Source organism: Meleagris gallopavo, chromosome 28 (genome assembly GCF_905368555.1).
Source record: "Meleagris gallopavo chromosome 28, MGAL_WU_HG_1.1, whole genome shotgun sequence".
Classification (NCBI taxonomy): domain Eukaryota; kingdom Metazoa; phylum Chordata; class Aves; order Galliformes; family Phasianidae; genus Meleagris; species Meleagris gallopavo.
The window spans coordinates 153915-166970 of NC_139431.1; the positions used below are offsets into that span (position 1 = coordinate 153915).

Here is a 13056-nt window from a genome sequence, read left to right on the forward strand (position 1 = left end):
TTGGTGCTGATCTGAGTCAGGTAACTGCTACTGCACTTTGTGTTTTCCTCTGCGGTGCTGCACAGGTTGGTTTGAAGAGGCACAAAGAAAAGGGTGCTTGCTGTGGTGCAAATGGAGAGGAAAGAGGGGAAAAAAAAATCCTAAATGGGGTTTGTCACTTCTTCTAGGGAGAAAAATTCCCAAATCCTCAAAATTCCTGAGTTGTGTTTGGTTACAATATACGTTGGTTAGCAAAAGACATTAAATTCAGCGAGAAGTGAATTAGGGACTTAGACCAATTTAGAGAAAATAGGAAGCCTTAGATTAACTCATCTAACTACGGCCGTGCCCCAGATACTCAGAACTCCCGAACCGTGTGCCAACAGCTGTGTGTGTGTGAGCAACAGCTCTCCATGCTCATGAGGTGACAGATGAGTTACATGTGCTTCTGTCCCAGCAGTTCTGGCTGTAACTCCTCTTGCTCACTGATGTATTTATAGAGCCCAGCCCATTCTGCTTTGTTTCCTTACTATGCAGTTGGTAGAGCCGGGGTTTGTTTGCACCTATGTGTACAAGCAAAGTTAAAATGCTGCCAGTACGCAGACCCTGACTTGTTTTACAGAACTGCAGGCCTTACCACTGCTATCTGGAGAATGCGTGTGCCAATTCTAAAACGTGCTGCGGTGGTTGCATGTAAGCAGGTAAAATGAATCCTCCCTAAAACCGTAGCAGTGCATTTCCCTAAGTCCCAGTTGTCAGGCAGAGCTGAGAGTTGGCAGAGCGTGGCTCCTCAGGCGTAGCTTAGTCACTTCCTCTGGAGGGAGGGTGCACCCCAAGAGCTCTGCTGAAGTCGAAGCAGAGTGCTCAGGCCTCTGCTCAGCAGGAGGGGCTGGGGGCTGAGCGATGGGACTGACTGCTGCAGAAACAAGGCTGGACCCCCCGGACCTCAGCACCTGCAGCTCCCAGGATGGTCCCATCTCGGAGCAACTCCTGAACGTCTCACTGCAGTCACCCGGATGAAGTGAAGCTCAGACAGCCTTCTCTGCGCCCATCATGGGAAACCATGGAGGAAATACCCGCTGCTCCTCGCTCTTCAGTGAATTTAATGCCCTGGACTCCGTCCTGGAGCTCTCCTCCCCTGCGGGGCTGAGTCGGTGCTGTGGCAGGTAACCTGTCCTCTACGCCAGGCATGACCTCAGATTCCTGATGCACCCTTACTCAGCCCATCGGCGATCTCATGAGACCCCCGTGAGCCCCATACGGCACTCGTGGGGGTGGCAGCCGCTCTCCTCGAAGCCCCGGCTGCGGGTACGTCTGCGTTGGGGCGCCTATTGGAGCACCCAGAAATACCTGCACACGGCCGAGGCGTGTCTGGAAACCTGATGCCTCATCCCCGCCATGTGGAGGCGGAGGGAGGAGGGCTGTGAGACATGTCCCTTCTCGCTCACAACAGCTGAAAGCACAGAAGGCAACTCGCTACAGGCCTTCTCAGCAGTGCAGGGCGTCCCGGTCGCATCCCAGGGGCACCACCAGACGCTGGGACTCTGGGTGGGTGGCAGTCCCGCAGCCGCCGGGCGATGAACATCGCAAGGAGAAGAGGCTTTTACAGACAGGAGCTGAACAGAACCGTCTGGGAGCTGCCCAGGAGGTACATCTCCCTGCACCCCGTGGGCTCTGGGGCCTACGGTTCTGTCTGGTGAGTGGGGCCCGGGGGGAGCCATGAGGGCTGGGGGTGAGAGGGGCCTCAGCACCCCCTGATGAAGGGACTTTGGGTGTGACGAAAGCGGTTCGTCTCCTGCTTGTCTCGGCGAAGGGTTGCTTGAAAAACGATTCTGTGCCTCCTGCGGTCACCCTGATAGGCAGTGGGGAGAGTCGTGCCTGGCTCAGCCCTGCGGGTGTCCTGCAGGCAGGGATGGCCTCAGGTCTGAGATCAGGGTAAGGCAGTGATCTGGTTGGCAGGAAGAGGGAAACGCCTGAGAGCTGAAGAGTTGGGCACGGCTGCGACAAAGCGCTGAGCTCTGGGCAGAGCTACAGCAGCTGATGCTCTCGTGGGGGAATGGAGCTGGGTGGTGCAGCCGCAGCGCTGCTCCAGCTCCCTGTTGTAAGGCAGCAGCTGGCTGGGACTTCCTGGCTGGTGGCAATCCCTGGCTGACAAGGGAGCAGCAGAGCTGCTGTTAATTAGTTACTTGGACAAAGGTACCCATAGTGAAAGTGAGCAGAAAAGTCGGATCTCATTTTGTTTACACTGGTGAGTAGGAGGAGGCTGGTGACTTTTAGCAAGGGCAAATCTGAAGCAGCCCATTGTCAGTACCCAAACAGAACCTCACTGCATAATAACGTAAAAAGGAAAAGGAAAGAAGTGTGCCCTCTTTCATGGATGTTCAGCAAAACACCTCTTGCTGTCCCAGAGGAATCCCCAAACCGTCTGGCTGAAGCTGGGGCTCTGTCAGTGCACTGCAGGATGCAAATGGGGACCAGAGGCTTCCTTCCCCACTTTTCTGCTTATGTGCCAGGCAGGGTCCTGGGACACCTCCTGAACCCATAACACTAAACTTGATATTTTTCATATGATAAAAAAAAAAAAAAAAAAAAAGATAAATTCCTCCAAAGTTTTCTTGATGGCAAAACGTCAGTGCCCAAACCAACCCGTTACTGTGGGAGTCTCAGCTGCTCTGCAGACTGGAAGGGATGGGTTAGAGCAGACTGATGGGTGAGGGGGGCTTTGGTATGGGATGGATGGTGCTTGGCAGGGTGGGATTGTGCTGGTTCCTGTGCACAGTACAGGAGGAATGCTGTGCAGTTGGGATTTGCTGTCCTCTGCTGGGAATCACTGGGAAGCTTTTCTATCACAGCACTGTTTGGAGCTGACAGCTTTTGCACATCTTTGAACAATGAATAGGGGCTGAGAAACAAATTCTGGGAGGCCAGCATGGGCTTGTTTCTTTCCCCATTAATTCTGCAGTGATTCGGTAACTGGGGAAGTTTTCTGATGCCCCCGGCCCTGTGCCGTGGGTGCAACGTGCCACAATTACCCATGGAACCTTCATGGTACGCTCATGACCTCACCTCGAGGTCGGCCTTGGTGTCATCCTGAGCTTCCGGCTGCTCCTTAATCTCTGCTGGGAAGAACGCCGTGGGCTCTGCCGGCTGTGGCAGCGGAGTCACCTCTGGGCTGTGCCTTATGGCAAAGGCAAAATAGCTCCATTTGTCCTGGGTGGAATGAAGCTCCAGCTCCTGCGTGGAGTGGTGGGGTTGGATGTGTGTTCTGCAGGCCAAACGCGAGGAAGGCAGTAAGAGCTGGCACTTGGAGGTTGGGAAATCTGCCCTGAATTCTGTGCTTGACTGAGTGGTGCTGGATCCTTCCTCTTTGTTCCTTCACAGCTTGGGGTTCTCCAAGCTGTGCTGTCCTGCCAGCAGCTGCTAAAGGATGAATGGAACTGAGACAAAATTTTCCATTCCTCTCAAGATATCCTTCAGTGTCACTTCCAGTGCTTTCACAGCCTGGTGTGGCTCCCTTTGCTTTTTCCAGCTGACTACATTACAAAAATGCAGTCGTACCAAAGCTCTCAAAGAGTGTCTGCTCTCATCACTGATAGCTCAGAGCAGCCATAAGGGACCTCAGTAGCCATGAGGGGGACGATTGATTGCTTGATGGCATCAGAGATGTCTCTGCTCACTTGGTGAGACCTGCTGGTGAGCTGGACCTCTGGCAGCCATACCACAGTGAATTGCTGGTGGCTGGAAATCAGAGAAAGCTGTTAACAGGCTCCTGAGATTTGCACCAAAGTATAGCAACCCTTCCTTGGTGTTACACCAAAGGGGAAGCTGTGCTGAGCGGGATGTTCCCACCTATTTCCTGCCTGGATCTGCAGTGGGAATGGATGGGAATGGATGGCACATCTCCTTGGTGGGTGAGAGAATCCTTAAAGAGCCTCAGAGAGAGGGAGGGGGTCACAGGATCGTTCCACCCAACTGCAAACAGCCGATGTGATCAGAAGGAATAGCTCGTCTCCAGCTGTGGTGGCTGTACCACCTTCTCATAAACTCATGGAACAAACCTTATTTGCAGCCATACCTGCTTTTATACAGAAGCATACAGAGGACTGCAGGGGAACTAAATCCAGCAGACTGTGTTGTTTTCAGTGTGACATCCCAGCTTTGCTCTGGAATACAGTGAGGAATGTTGACATACCTTCAACAACAACATCTTGCAAGCAGGTGGCAAGGAGGAAATTGCTCTATTCCCTTGTCTCTATGACTTAAAGGAGGAGTAGGCAGAATTAAAACTCATCTTGACATTTGACCATTTGTGTAATGTTGCTCCGTTAGCTTCAGCTTGTTGCTGCAGTTTAAAGCAAGTGTTAAAGGGAGTAAAGACTGGCACTAGTGCTTTTCTTTCTGTTCCATCTAGTCCTCTTAGTCCTCCTGAAATCATGGGCAGTGCTCTAACAGCCCAAGTGATACAGAGGGAAAATCTGTGTGCGAGCCCCACTGAGTTTCAATGCCAACCCAGAGAGATCAAGAGGCCTTTTCTTGCTGTTTTTTTTTCTTTTTTTCTTTTTTTGGGGGGGAAGTCCAGCATTAGCTCTTTTCTCAGAGGGAAATTGATCTGGTGTTGCAAAGTTTGTTAAAACACATTTGCAGTGTGAAAACTGGCTTGTATTTGTCTGTCGCAGTTCTGCCATAGACAAGAAGACAGGAGAGAAAGTGGCCATCAAGAAGCTGTGCCGCCCGTTCCAGACAGAGATCTTTGCCAAGAGAGCATACAGAGAGCTCATTCTCTTGAAGCAAATGCAGCATGAGAATGTAAGTATGCATTTCTCACTGTTTCTGCTAAAGCAAGGGGAACTCCCCTAGGTGCACGCCGACTTTGGTGGCAGCACCTTACCTTTGAGAGGTCTCAACATCTGCCATGTGGAGCAGTCTCAGGGCCTGACTGCTGCCCAGCTGGTGCCACATCGGCTCAGGCAGATGTGTAATGGGTGTTCCTGTGTCTTAGTAAGGGGAAAAGTAGCCGCACAGCACAGCGAGGAGTCCTCACGTTCCTCAGATAGAGCTCTCAGTGCTCACGGATGTGCTGGTGGAGAGCTGTTACCCGAGTTTCACGTGCAAAGCAAATGCCTTCTAGGTTTATGTTTGGGCTTCTCTTGTCTATCAGGTCATTGGGCTGCTCGATGTCTTCACCTCCGCCCCTTCCTACCACGGATTTCAAGACTTGTAAGTGTGGAGTTTGTGTTGCTTTGCCTAGGCTGAATTGTTGCCCCCCACACGTGCAGGCTTTGCAGCAGCACGATGGATCATGCTGAGGTGCAGTTCAACACGCTAATTGGAAAAGGGACAGACTAAAGCCAGACATCCCCAAATAACAAGGAGAATCAGAAGCAGTTCCCGTAGCTGAAAGGCCCACGTGAACAGATGGCATGTCCTGTTCACAGCTGGGAGAACGTGGGATAGACAGACCAGCATAAATACCTGAGGCATTTTGTTCCATGGTGCATTATGTGAGCCATGCTGATGCACGGTGTAATCTAGAGGCTGTAGCCAGAACGGGGAGAAGTGGCGTTCACCAGTCCACAGGGTAATTGAACTTCGGAGATCTCATTTTCTTTTCGCTTTGATTCTGGCAGTTCAGACACCTTGGTGTTGGTGGTCAGGTCAGACAAGCTCTTCTCACTTCTCATCCCTGGGCAGCATGCACCTGCCTCTGGGTTTGCGGCTGCTGGCTGATATTTGGCATCCTGCACAAAAAGCATCCAATGGTTCTGAGATGTTACTGCTGCTAATTACGGCCTCAGCAGGCAGGCTGAAGGAACTTGCAGGTTGCTTTCCAAGGCAGGGCCAAGGAATATTATAAATTTGGGACCAGTGCTGCAGCTTTGCAAGACTCTGTAAAACTGCACAAGACACTTCTGCTGCCGGGTGAACGTAAGCTCGTATAGATTTGAAAATTATTATTTAAAACCAAACTAACTTGAGGTTGTTAAGATTTGGAAGATCTTCTTAATTTATATCATGTATCTGATCTGAGGGGAGGAGAAAGAGCACTTTTCAGAGTAAGCAGAATCCCTATCATTGCTGCAGGCCATGCCAGTTGGCTAGGAATAGCCACAGCCACCTGTCCCAGTTGCACTGATTTAAACAGCCACAGGAAAACAAACCACCCAAACAACAACAAAAATGAGAACAAGGCCAGCCTGGCTCCTTGTGCTTTTCTTCTAGACTCAGAGCTTTGTCTTACTGCCTTTTAGCTACCTGGTGATGCCATACATGCGGACAGATTTACAAAAGATCATGGGACATGAGTTCAGTGATGAAAAGATCCAGTACCTGGTCTACCAGATGCTGAAAGGGCTGAAGGTAGGTGGGGCTGGAGAAACAACACAACTGGACTTAGTGACTCCTTTCCAGTTGATCTTGCTTTGTCATCTCTGGGCTGACCACAGCAACAACCCCTGTCTGGGGAAGATTTGTTTTTCTGTGTGTCTTTTGTTTTGTTTTTTTTTAATGGCACACACTGAGATACAGGGATTTGCCCTTGAATGACTCCTGTCCTAGCACACATCAGTCCAAATGGCTGTCCTTTATGCTAGTCAATCAGGCATTGAAGCTTCTATCAGTTGTAGAGCTTGGAGTGGTTTCTCTGTGACAGCAGCTGTGTTCCCGACTTGCCAAAACCCTGAGCAAAATTCTGCAGGACCAGGAGCGAGTGGGGCTCCTGCCGAATTTCTCACCTGGGCTGTCAGTAAAGAAGATGGAGGGAATGATTTTCTGTTCAATACAGTGAGCAAGAAATGTACTTCTTTAGCTGCCCTTGGGAGAACAAAGCAATCACTCCAAACTCTGAAATGCAGAGATAATGCCCTAACATTGCCATCTGTAACACCCTCCATCTGGAGTTTAGAGCTGTGGTTTCTGAGTGTTAATAAGTACACACTAATAACACCTTCCCCCACATCACTGCTACCTCGAGTTTAAATAAAACAAGGGGAGAATAATGCCACTGGTCTGACTGGTGTGCAAAAGTCACAATCGGTGTTTGAAACAGTAATCTGATTTCCAGTTTTGGTTTAATGATGAGATTGTTGTTTCAGATGTTAAACCACGGGGGAAAAAAATGAATCAAAGTTTTCACGCTATCCAACTGACCTCAGCTGTCTGTAGTCTGGAGGTCTGTTTTGATAGTTCTAAGATACTAGTTAGCTCTGAGGCACTGTTGCCCCGTACCCCACTTCTGCTCTATGCTACTTCTTTAGAGCAGCAGTGTAACTGCAAAAGCTGTCAGAAATGCAGTTGGAGACTTCAGATTGCTCTCGGGTGGCTTTCCCCCATCAGCCACTGCTTCTACGGCTGTGGGTTCTACTGTGGGGTCGTATTCTGGGACACGCAGTGGATGCCGGCACTGCGTTCCCATTGACTTCCTCTTTGGAACTCTCATTTTTCCGCTGGAGAAAACAGTCTTATCTGCTGGTGACCACACTGTGGCTTCTCTTTTTATTGCAGTATATTCATTCTGCCGGAATCGTCCACAGGGTAAGTTCATATGCACCAATACTCTGATTTTGTCTGTTTAGGAGAAATGCAGCTTGGTCATAAAATTAGCAAATTTCTAAACATCATTTTGCTAATGGCCTCATCAGCTCTGAATTCTCTCAGGCTCTGCTGTTCTCCTGTACCCAGTGCTTATTCAGATTTAGCAGAAACGCTCTATTTACTGGCAAGCTGTGAAGCACTTTATGATTTTTGAGTGAAAATGGTTTAAGGAAAAAAAAAGTCACTGCAATTTAAAGCTGTACGGTATTGCTGTATTGGCACTGGGCTCAGGATGTTATGGGAAAGCATCCCAGGTGAGCTGAGGCTTGACTCAGGCTTGTGTTGATGAACTGCAAATCCAAACATTCCACTTATTCTGGTCTCATCTGTTTTAGGACCTGAAGCCAGGCAACCTGGCTGTCAATGAAGACTGCCAGCTAAAGGTAGGAAAAATGCAGGTAGCAGGTCAGAGTGCTCATAAGCTGCTCCACAAGAGGGAATGCTGGCGTGCAGGTGTCATCGTGCTTCCCCTGACGTCCAACAGCTCAATTTGGGGAGCCGCATTACGCAGCGGTTGTAGTCAGCAGGAAGTATTCACCTGCTTATGCAACTTGCTGAATCAGGGCCCAAGCCTTGGAATGAACATCCTGCCACTCATTCTGGCTGCACTGAAATTTGCAATGACTTCCTAAATTAATGTAATACTACTGAGCCATACTGGTGTTAGGTGGATAATCCCTGAAGGATAACTGGATACAGCCCCAGTTACCCTTTGGTTCTTGGCTAGGCCCTGAGACATAATGGCTGTGATTCTAGACAAAGTTATTTTCAATATATCTCTGAAGAGACTGCTTACAGCTCAGTGGGGTGACAGTCTCCCATTTGTTTCCAGTAATGTATATTACTGGGAAAGGCTCTGTTGCCCGTAAAGGTTGGGTCAAGCCATGTTCATCTTCAGTATTGAGAAGTCATCTGCTGTCAGCTGCCGGGTGTTATAGGAAATGGTGAGTCACGGGGAGCATGCCTTGGCCTCCACCTTCTAGAAGTCCATTAAAAAAATCTCATAAGAGTTTAAACTTAAGCTTCAAAGGAAGTGACCTTCCAGGTAGCAGCGCACGACACAGATCCTCTCCACAGGGTCTCCACAGAACAACCAGCTCTGCAGCTGGCTTGCAACTTTCAGTGGAATTAAGACAAACTTGCAGGTCTTTGAACCACCCCATGGGTGGCTTTGGTGCAGACAGAGCTTCTCTCCGACCTGATTGGATCTGCTTCATTTAAAAGCAGATTATTGCGTGTAGGATTGATTGATCGATTCTTTCCTGCCTTTCCTTCTCCCTCTTCTTTTGGTGAGTTGCAGATCTTGGACTTTGGCTTAGCAAGACATGCTGATGCTGAAATGACAGGCTATGTGGTCACACGCTGGTATAGAGCTCCAGAAGTCATTCTGAACTGGATGCATTACAACCAGACAGGTGAGTTGCATTGCTTCAGCTATGTGACTGTCTGGTGACAAACCCAAAGCCCTCTCCTTCATGCGTAGGTCAAATCTCACCTAATCTACCAGATGTTTTTGCTCTTTGTAATCAGTGTCTCCTGACATGGAGCAAGTCACAGCTGGTGCCTGTGGGAAATGATGAAAGCAAAGATTTCAGTAGCATAGAAAGAACTGGGGAGGGCAGAAAATGGGACTGAAATTGAAATGGGTGCCTGCTGCAGACTGAAAATGTAGGCAACAGCTCATGCAATCCTTTTTTTCCTAAAAAATTACTCTTTTTAAATTTTTCCTTCTTTCTTCCCTAACAGTGGATATCTGGTCTATTGGTTGCATCATGGCAGAAATGCTGACTGGGAAAACACTGTTTAAAGGAAAAGACTGTATCCTTTCAAACGAAACCTTTTCCCTCAGAGGGGTAACAATTCTTGGCATGTGTGAAAGAGCCTTAGGAACGAGGCTACGGAGGGAAACCAGTCTAGTTTACTAAGAGATAATCACAGGGGATCAACGTAGTATTTTTGGTGAGGAAAACAGAATATAGAAGGGGGACAAGACACCCTTGGAAATGCACTTTCTCTGTTAGCCACGTACTCTCTGTATCAGCAGCCTAACCTCGAATTCCCCTAGTTTTATACGCAAGCCCTTCCATACTCTCAAATCTGTGGGCATATACTTTGGTAGAACTGCACAAACAGAACTCACTGTTGATGAGGACTGCATCCTAGGAAGAGAGGATGCAAACAGCGTAATGAGTCTCAGTTTGTGTAGCTTTGCAGGTCTGTATCATTTACCTGCTCAGAGCTGCTGCTGTTCCTGGGACGCTCCTGCGCACAGCCCATAGGTTGAGCTGCTGGGTGGAGCCCAGGGCTTGCTCCCAGGTGGATAATCTTTAACACAGCCTGGCAGACCTTGATCAGCTGACTCAGATCCTGAAAGTAACAGGGCATCCGGGAGATGACTTTGTGGAGAAGCTTGAGGACAAGGCGGTAAGGAAGCTCTGTGGCCATTCAGGTCTGCTGCCAGAGGTGTGGTGGGGAGAGGTTAACTCACAGCGAGATGGGCCATGGGGTGCTGTTACAGCAGCCATGAACAGGAGAGATGGCAGTCTTTCCCATCATCAAGGAAAGCATTTTTGTCAGTGACACCTCTGATGTATTTGACTTCAACGCTTGTCACTGAGAACTGGTGTGGATCATGGGGGCTGCTGGGCGAGGAGTTGATGCTGCACCTCCTGCCTCTGTTCTGCAGCTCAGCTGTTCTTAAAGCATCAGCATTTCTGTATCCCAAGTGATAAAAATAGTTCCTCACAAGCTGGCCATTAAAATGTGATGTGAGATAATTTGTTCTCTTCTCCTAAATAATGAGACCTAGGAGCTCTATTTTACAGCCCCCTCACACTTGTCCAGTTGCAGTAAATGCTCTGCCTTCCTTTCTCTTTCAGGCTAAAAGTTATATCAAGTCTCTTCCAAAAATGCCCAAGAAGGATTTGTCTGTGCTTTTCCCCAAAGCCAATCCTCAGGGTAAGTAATCTTGAGCATTTCTCACAAGTTCTCACAACTGAAAAGCAGCTGGGCTGGCTGCCACAGCTGCAATTTTGTTGCTCCTCTTTTTCATAACTTTTCACTGCTTCCTCCCTTGCAGGCTGTATCCCAGCAGGAGGCTGCCCTTCCCAGGGCAAATACACCTGAATTAAAAGTGAAACAATCCTTTATTGGCACTGCAATGTCAGTGTTCTGTTGTTAATGGCCATTTACCTGTTTCATTTTTGTTTTTTGTTTTAAAATGGCACGGTGTGTAAAATATAAGGAAGAGGTAAACTTCACATTCTTGTATTAAGAAGCCAGAAGGAAGCATATGCTATATACAACAGGGATGTCTAGGTCACAGAAAGCAAATCATGGGATCAGGGCAGTTGCATGCAGTGGTACAACACCTTTAGCTCCACTTGGTATAGGATTCGAGATGAATTTTGGCTGATGTTAGCTTTGAGAGCTTGTTGCTCGTAGCAAAGCAGATGAGATTATGATTCAGAGCACTTAAAATGTCTACCCAGCCCCAGATCCAAAGTATCGCAGGTTTTGATGAAGTATGAGAGAGCCCCACAGTCCACTCTAACAAATCTTTTCCTGCGGGAGGAGTTCAGCTCGGATCGCAGCTGTCTGTTGAACACCCGCACCTTTCAGTACATAGCAGGCAGTTGAAATGTGCAATTTTCAGGGTAAAAACTGATCTCCACGTGGCTCTTTCCCCAAGTAGATTACAGACAAGAGAAAAACTCTTCTAAAAGGGGAGCAATATGCTATTAATACCAAGACAGAACAGGGATGACAGACCAGTCAGTATCTGAGTTTCCTGCCTTCCTGTTTACCAGGGATGTATAGGTTTCTATATAGATTACTCAAGCTATTACTATTTTGAGTTGCAGGGGTCAGAATGAAAGCAAGTGACTGAAGCTGCAAATCATCATGAAGTTAATGGTTTGCCTTCACATTCCTGCAGACTATCCATGCAGCAATGCCTACCTGAGGCTAGTTTGTTACCTCTGCACAATGTATACCTCCACTTCTCTTAGTAAAAGTTACCTGCGGCCACTGCTTGGCAGATTTGGCAGATTTCCATGCTGCCTTGGCCAGATTGAGGAATTTGTTTTGTTTTTAGGTATGGAAATGTCTTAGTGGAAACGCTAGCCCTCTCATTTGCAGGGTTTGTGCACAGGATGGCTGTGCTGCACTGTACCCACTTAGCATGTTCCTGTCTTCTCCCACAGCAGTGGACCTGCTGGACAAGATGCTGCAGCTGGATGTGGAGAAGCGCCTTACGGCCACAGAAGCATTAGCCCACCCGTACTTCGATCAATTCCGAGACATCGAGGAGGAGACAGAGGCACAACAGGCCTACGATGATTCTCTGGAGCATGAAAAGCTTTCAATAGAAGAATGGAAAAGTAAGTTTATTTTATTTGACACTGCATAGCACAGACTTTCCTGCCTCTTTCAGTTCCTGTGAGCACGCTGAGTAAGGCCAGCTCTGCTGCAGCCGCTCAGTAACGCCTTGATGATGGCACACAGCTCCCTTTCCTTGCTCTTGCTGTCATGTATTCAGCAGAGATTCCTTCTGCCTCCATCTTTTCAGGATTCCATTTTTTCCCCCATCTGTACTTCATCTCTTCCTCCCAGCTTCTACCTGCTGTACTTCTCTCTGCACACGGTTAATGGTCAAAGTTTCAATTGTGACCTCTGCAATAGGAGATGCATGCTAAAGGTATTCATTATTTGTTTTTCTTCTGTTTTTCAAGAACATATCTATAAGGAGATCTTATCCTTCAGTCCAATTGCACGGAAGGACTCAAAGAAGCGAAGTGGAATGTCGCTGTAGTGACTGCTGCAGCTGTGACTGGGATTCATGTCTCATGCTGGATGACAGATGGAATTTGTTCCACACAGCCTCTTTTGTTGCCATCACTTGGCCTATGGAACTCGTGTGTGTGAACATGATGTCAACGCTGTGACTGTGGGCATTGGACTTTCTTCTACTGATGGGGAAAGTGCGCCTAAATAGTCTTCAACTCTAAAGATAAATATGCTCTCACTGAAACTTTGGGAGAAATTGCTGGTATTTTTTTCTCCCTCCCCCCTCTTCTCCCTGCATATTGCCAGGTTTTTGTTTCTCCTTTCTTTCTAAGCACAGGTTTTTGGACTTGAATTATGTATAACGTAAATAAAATGGTAACACTGTCTGGGGACTGAGTCCCAAGCAAAATAATGAAATGGTGAAATTTAGCATAACAAGACTTTATCCATGTTCCCTTTCCCTGAGCTCATAAAGAGCACCAGCACAGCCAGGTTGCTGACATGATGTTCATTGTGGGTATTGAGTTCTTCGTACACACAAGCTACATTCAGGGCACCTTCTCCCCTGGTTTCTTGCTATGCACAAAACCCGTGCTAGGGTGCTGCCACCTCTGGGCAGGTACTCATTTTTCCTTTTTGCTCTACTTCTCTCATCCTTAGGTTTTGATAGGTGCTGTTTCTTCCTCGTGGCTAGCTGCA

The 13056-nt window shown here is 48.1% G+C and overlaps 1 protein-coding gene across 2 annotated transcripts; it reads left to right on the forward strand.

Annotated features, from left to right (window-relative positions):
• The first annotated feature begins 769 nt into the window (after positions 1-769).
• Positions 770-12774, forward strand: MAPK13 (mitogen-activated protein kinase 13). 2 transcript variants are annotated; one of them, XM_085210628.1, is made up of 12 exons: positions 770-1675; positions 4656-4785; positions 5138-5196; positions 6228-6336; positions 7480-7509; positions 7905-7952; positions 8870-8984; positions 9316-9387; positions 9914-9993; positions 10449-10527; positions 11778-11951; positions 12303-12774. In XM_085210628.1, exons 1-12 carry the CDS (start codon positions 1557-1559, stop codon positions 12380-12382), a joined length of 1095 nt encoding a protein of 364 aa, XP_085066754.1. In that variant the 5' UTR covers positions 770-1556; the 3' UTR covers positions 12383-12774. The 2 variants fall into 2 exon arrangements, with proteins under 2 accessions (XP_085066754.1, XP_003212875.1); XM_003212827.5 differs by having other exon boundaries at positions 775-1675; positions 11775-11951.
• Positions 12775-13056: the final 282 nt, after the last annotated feature.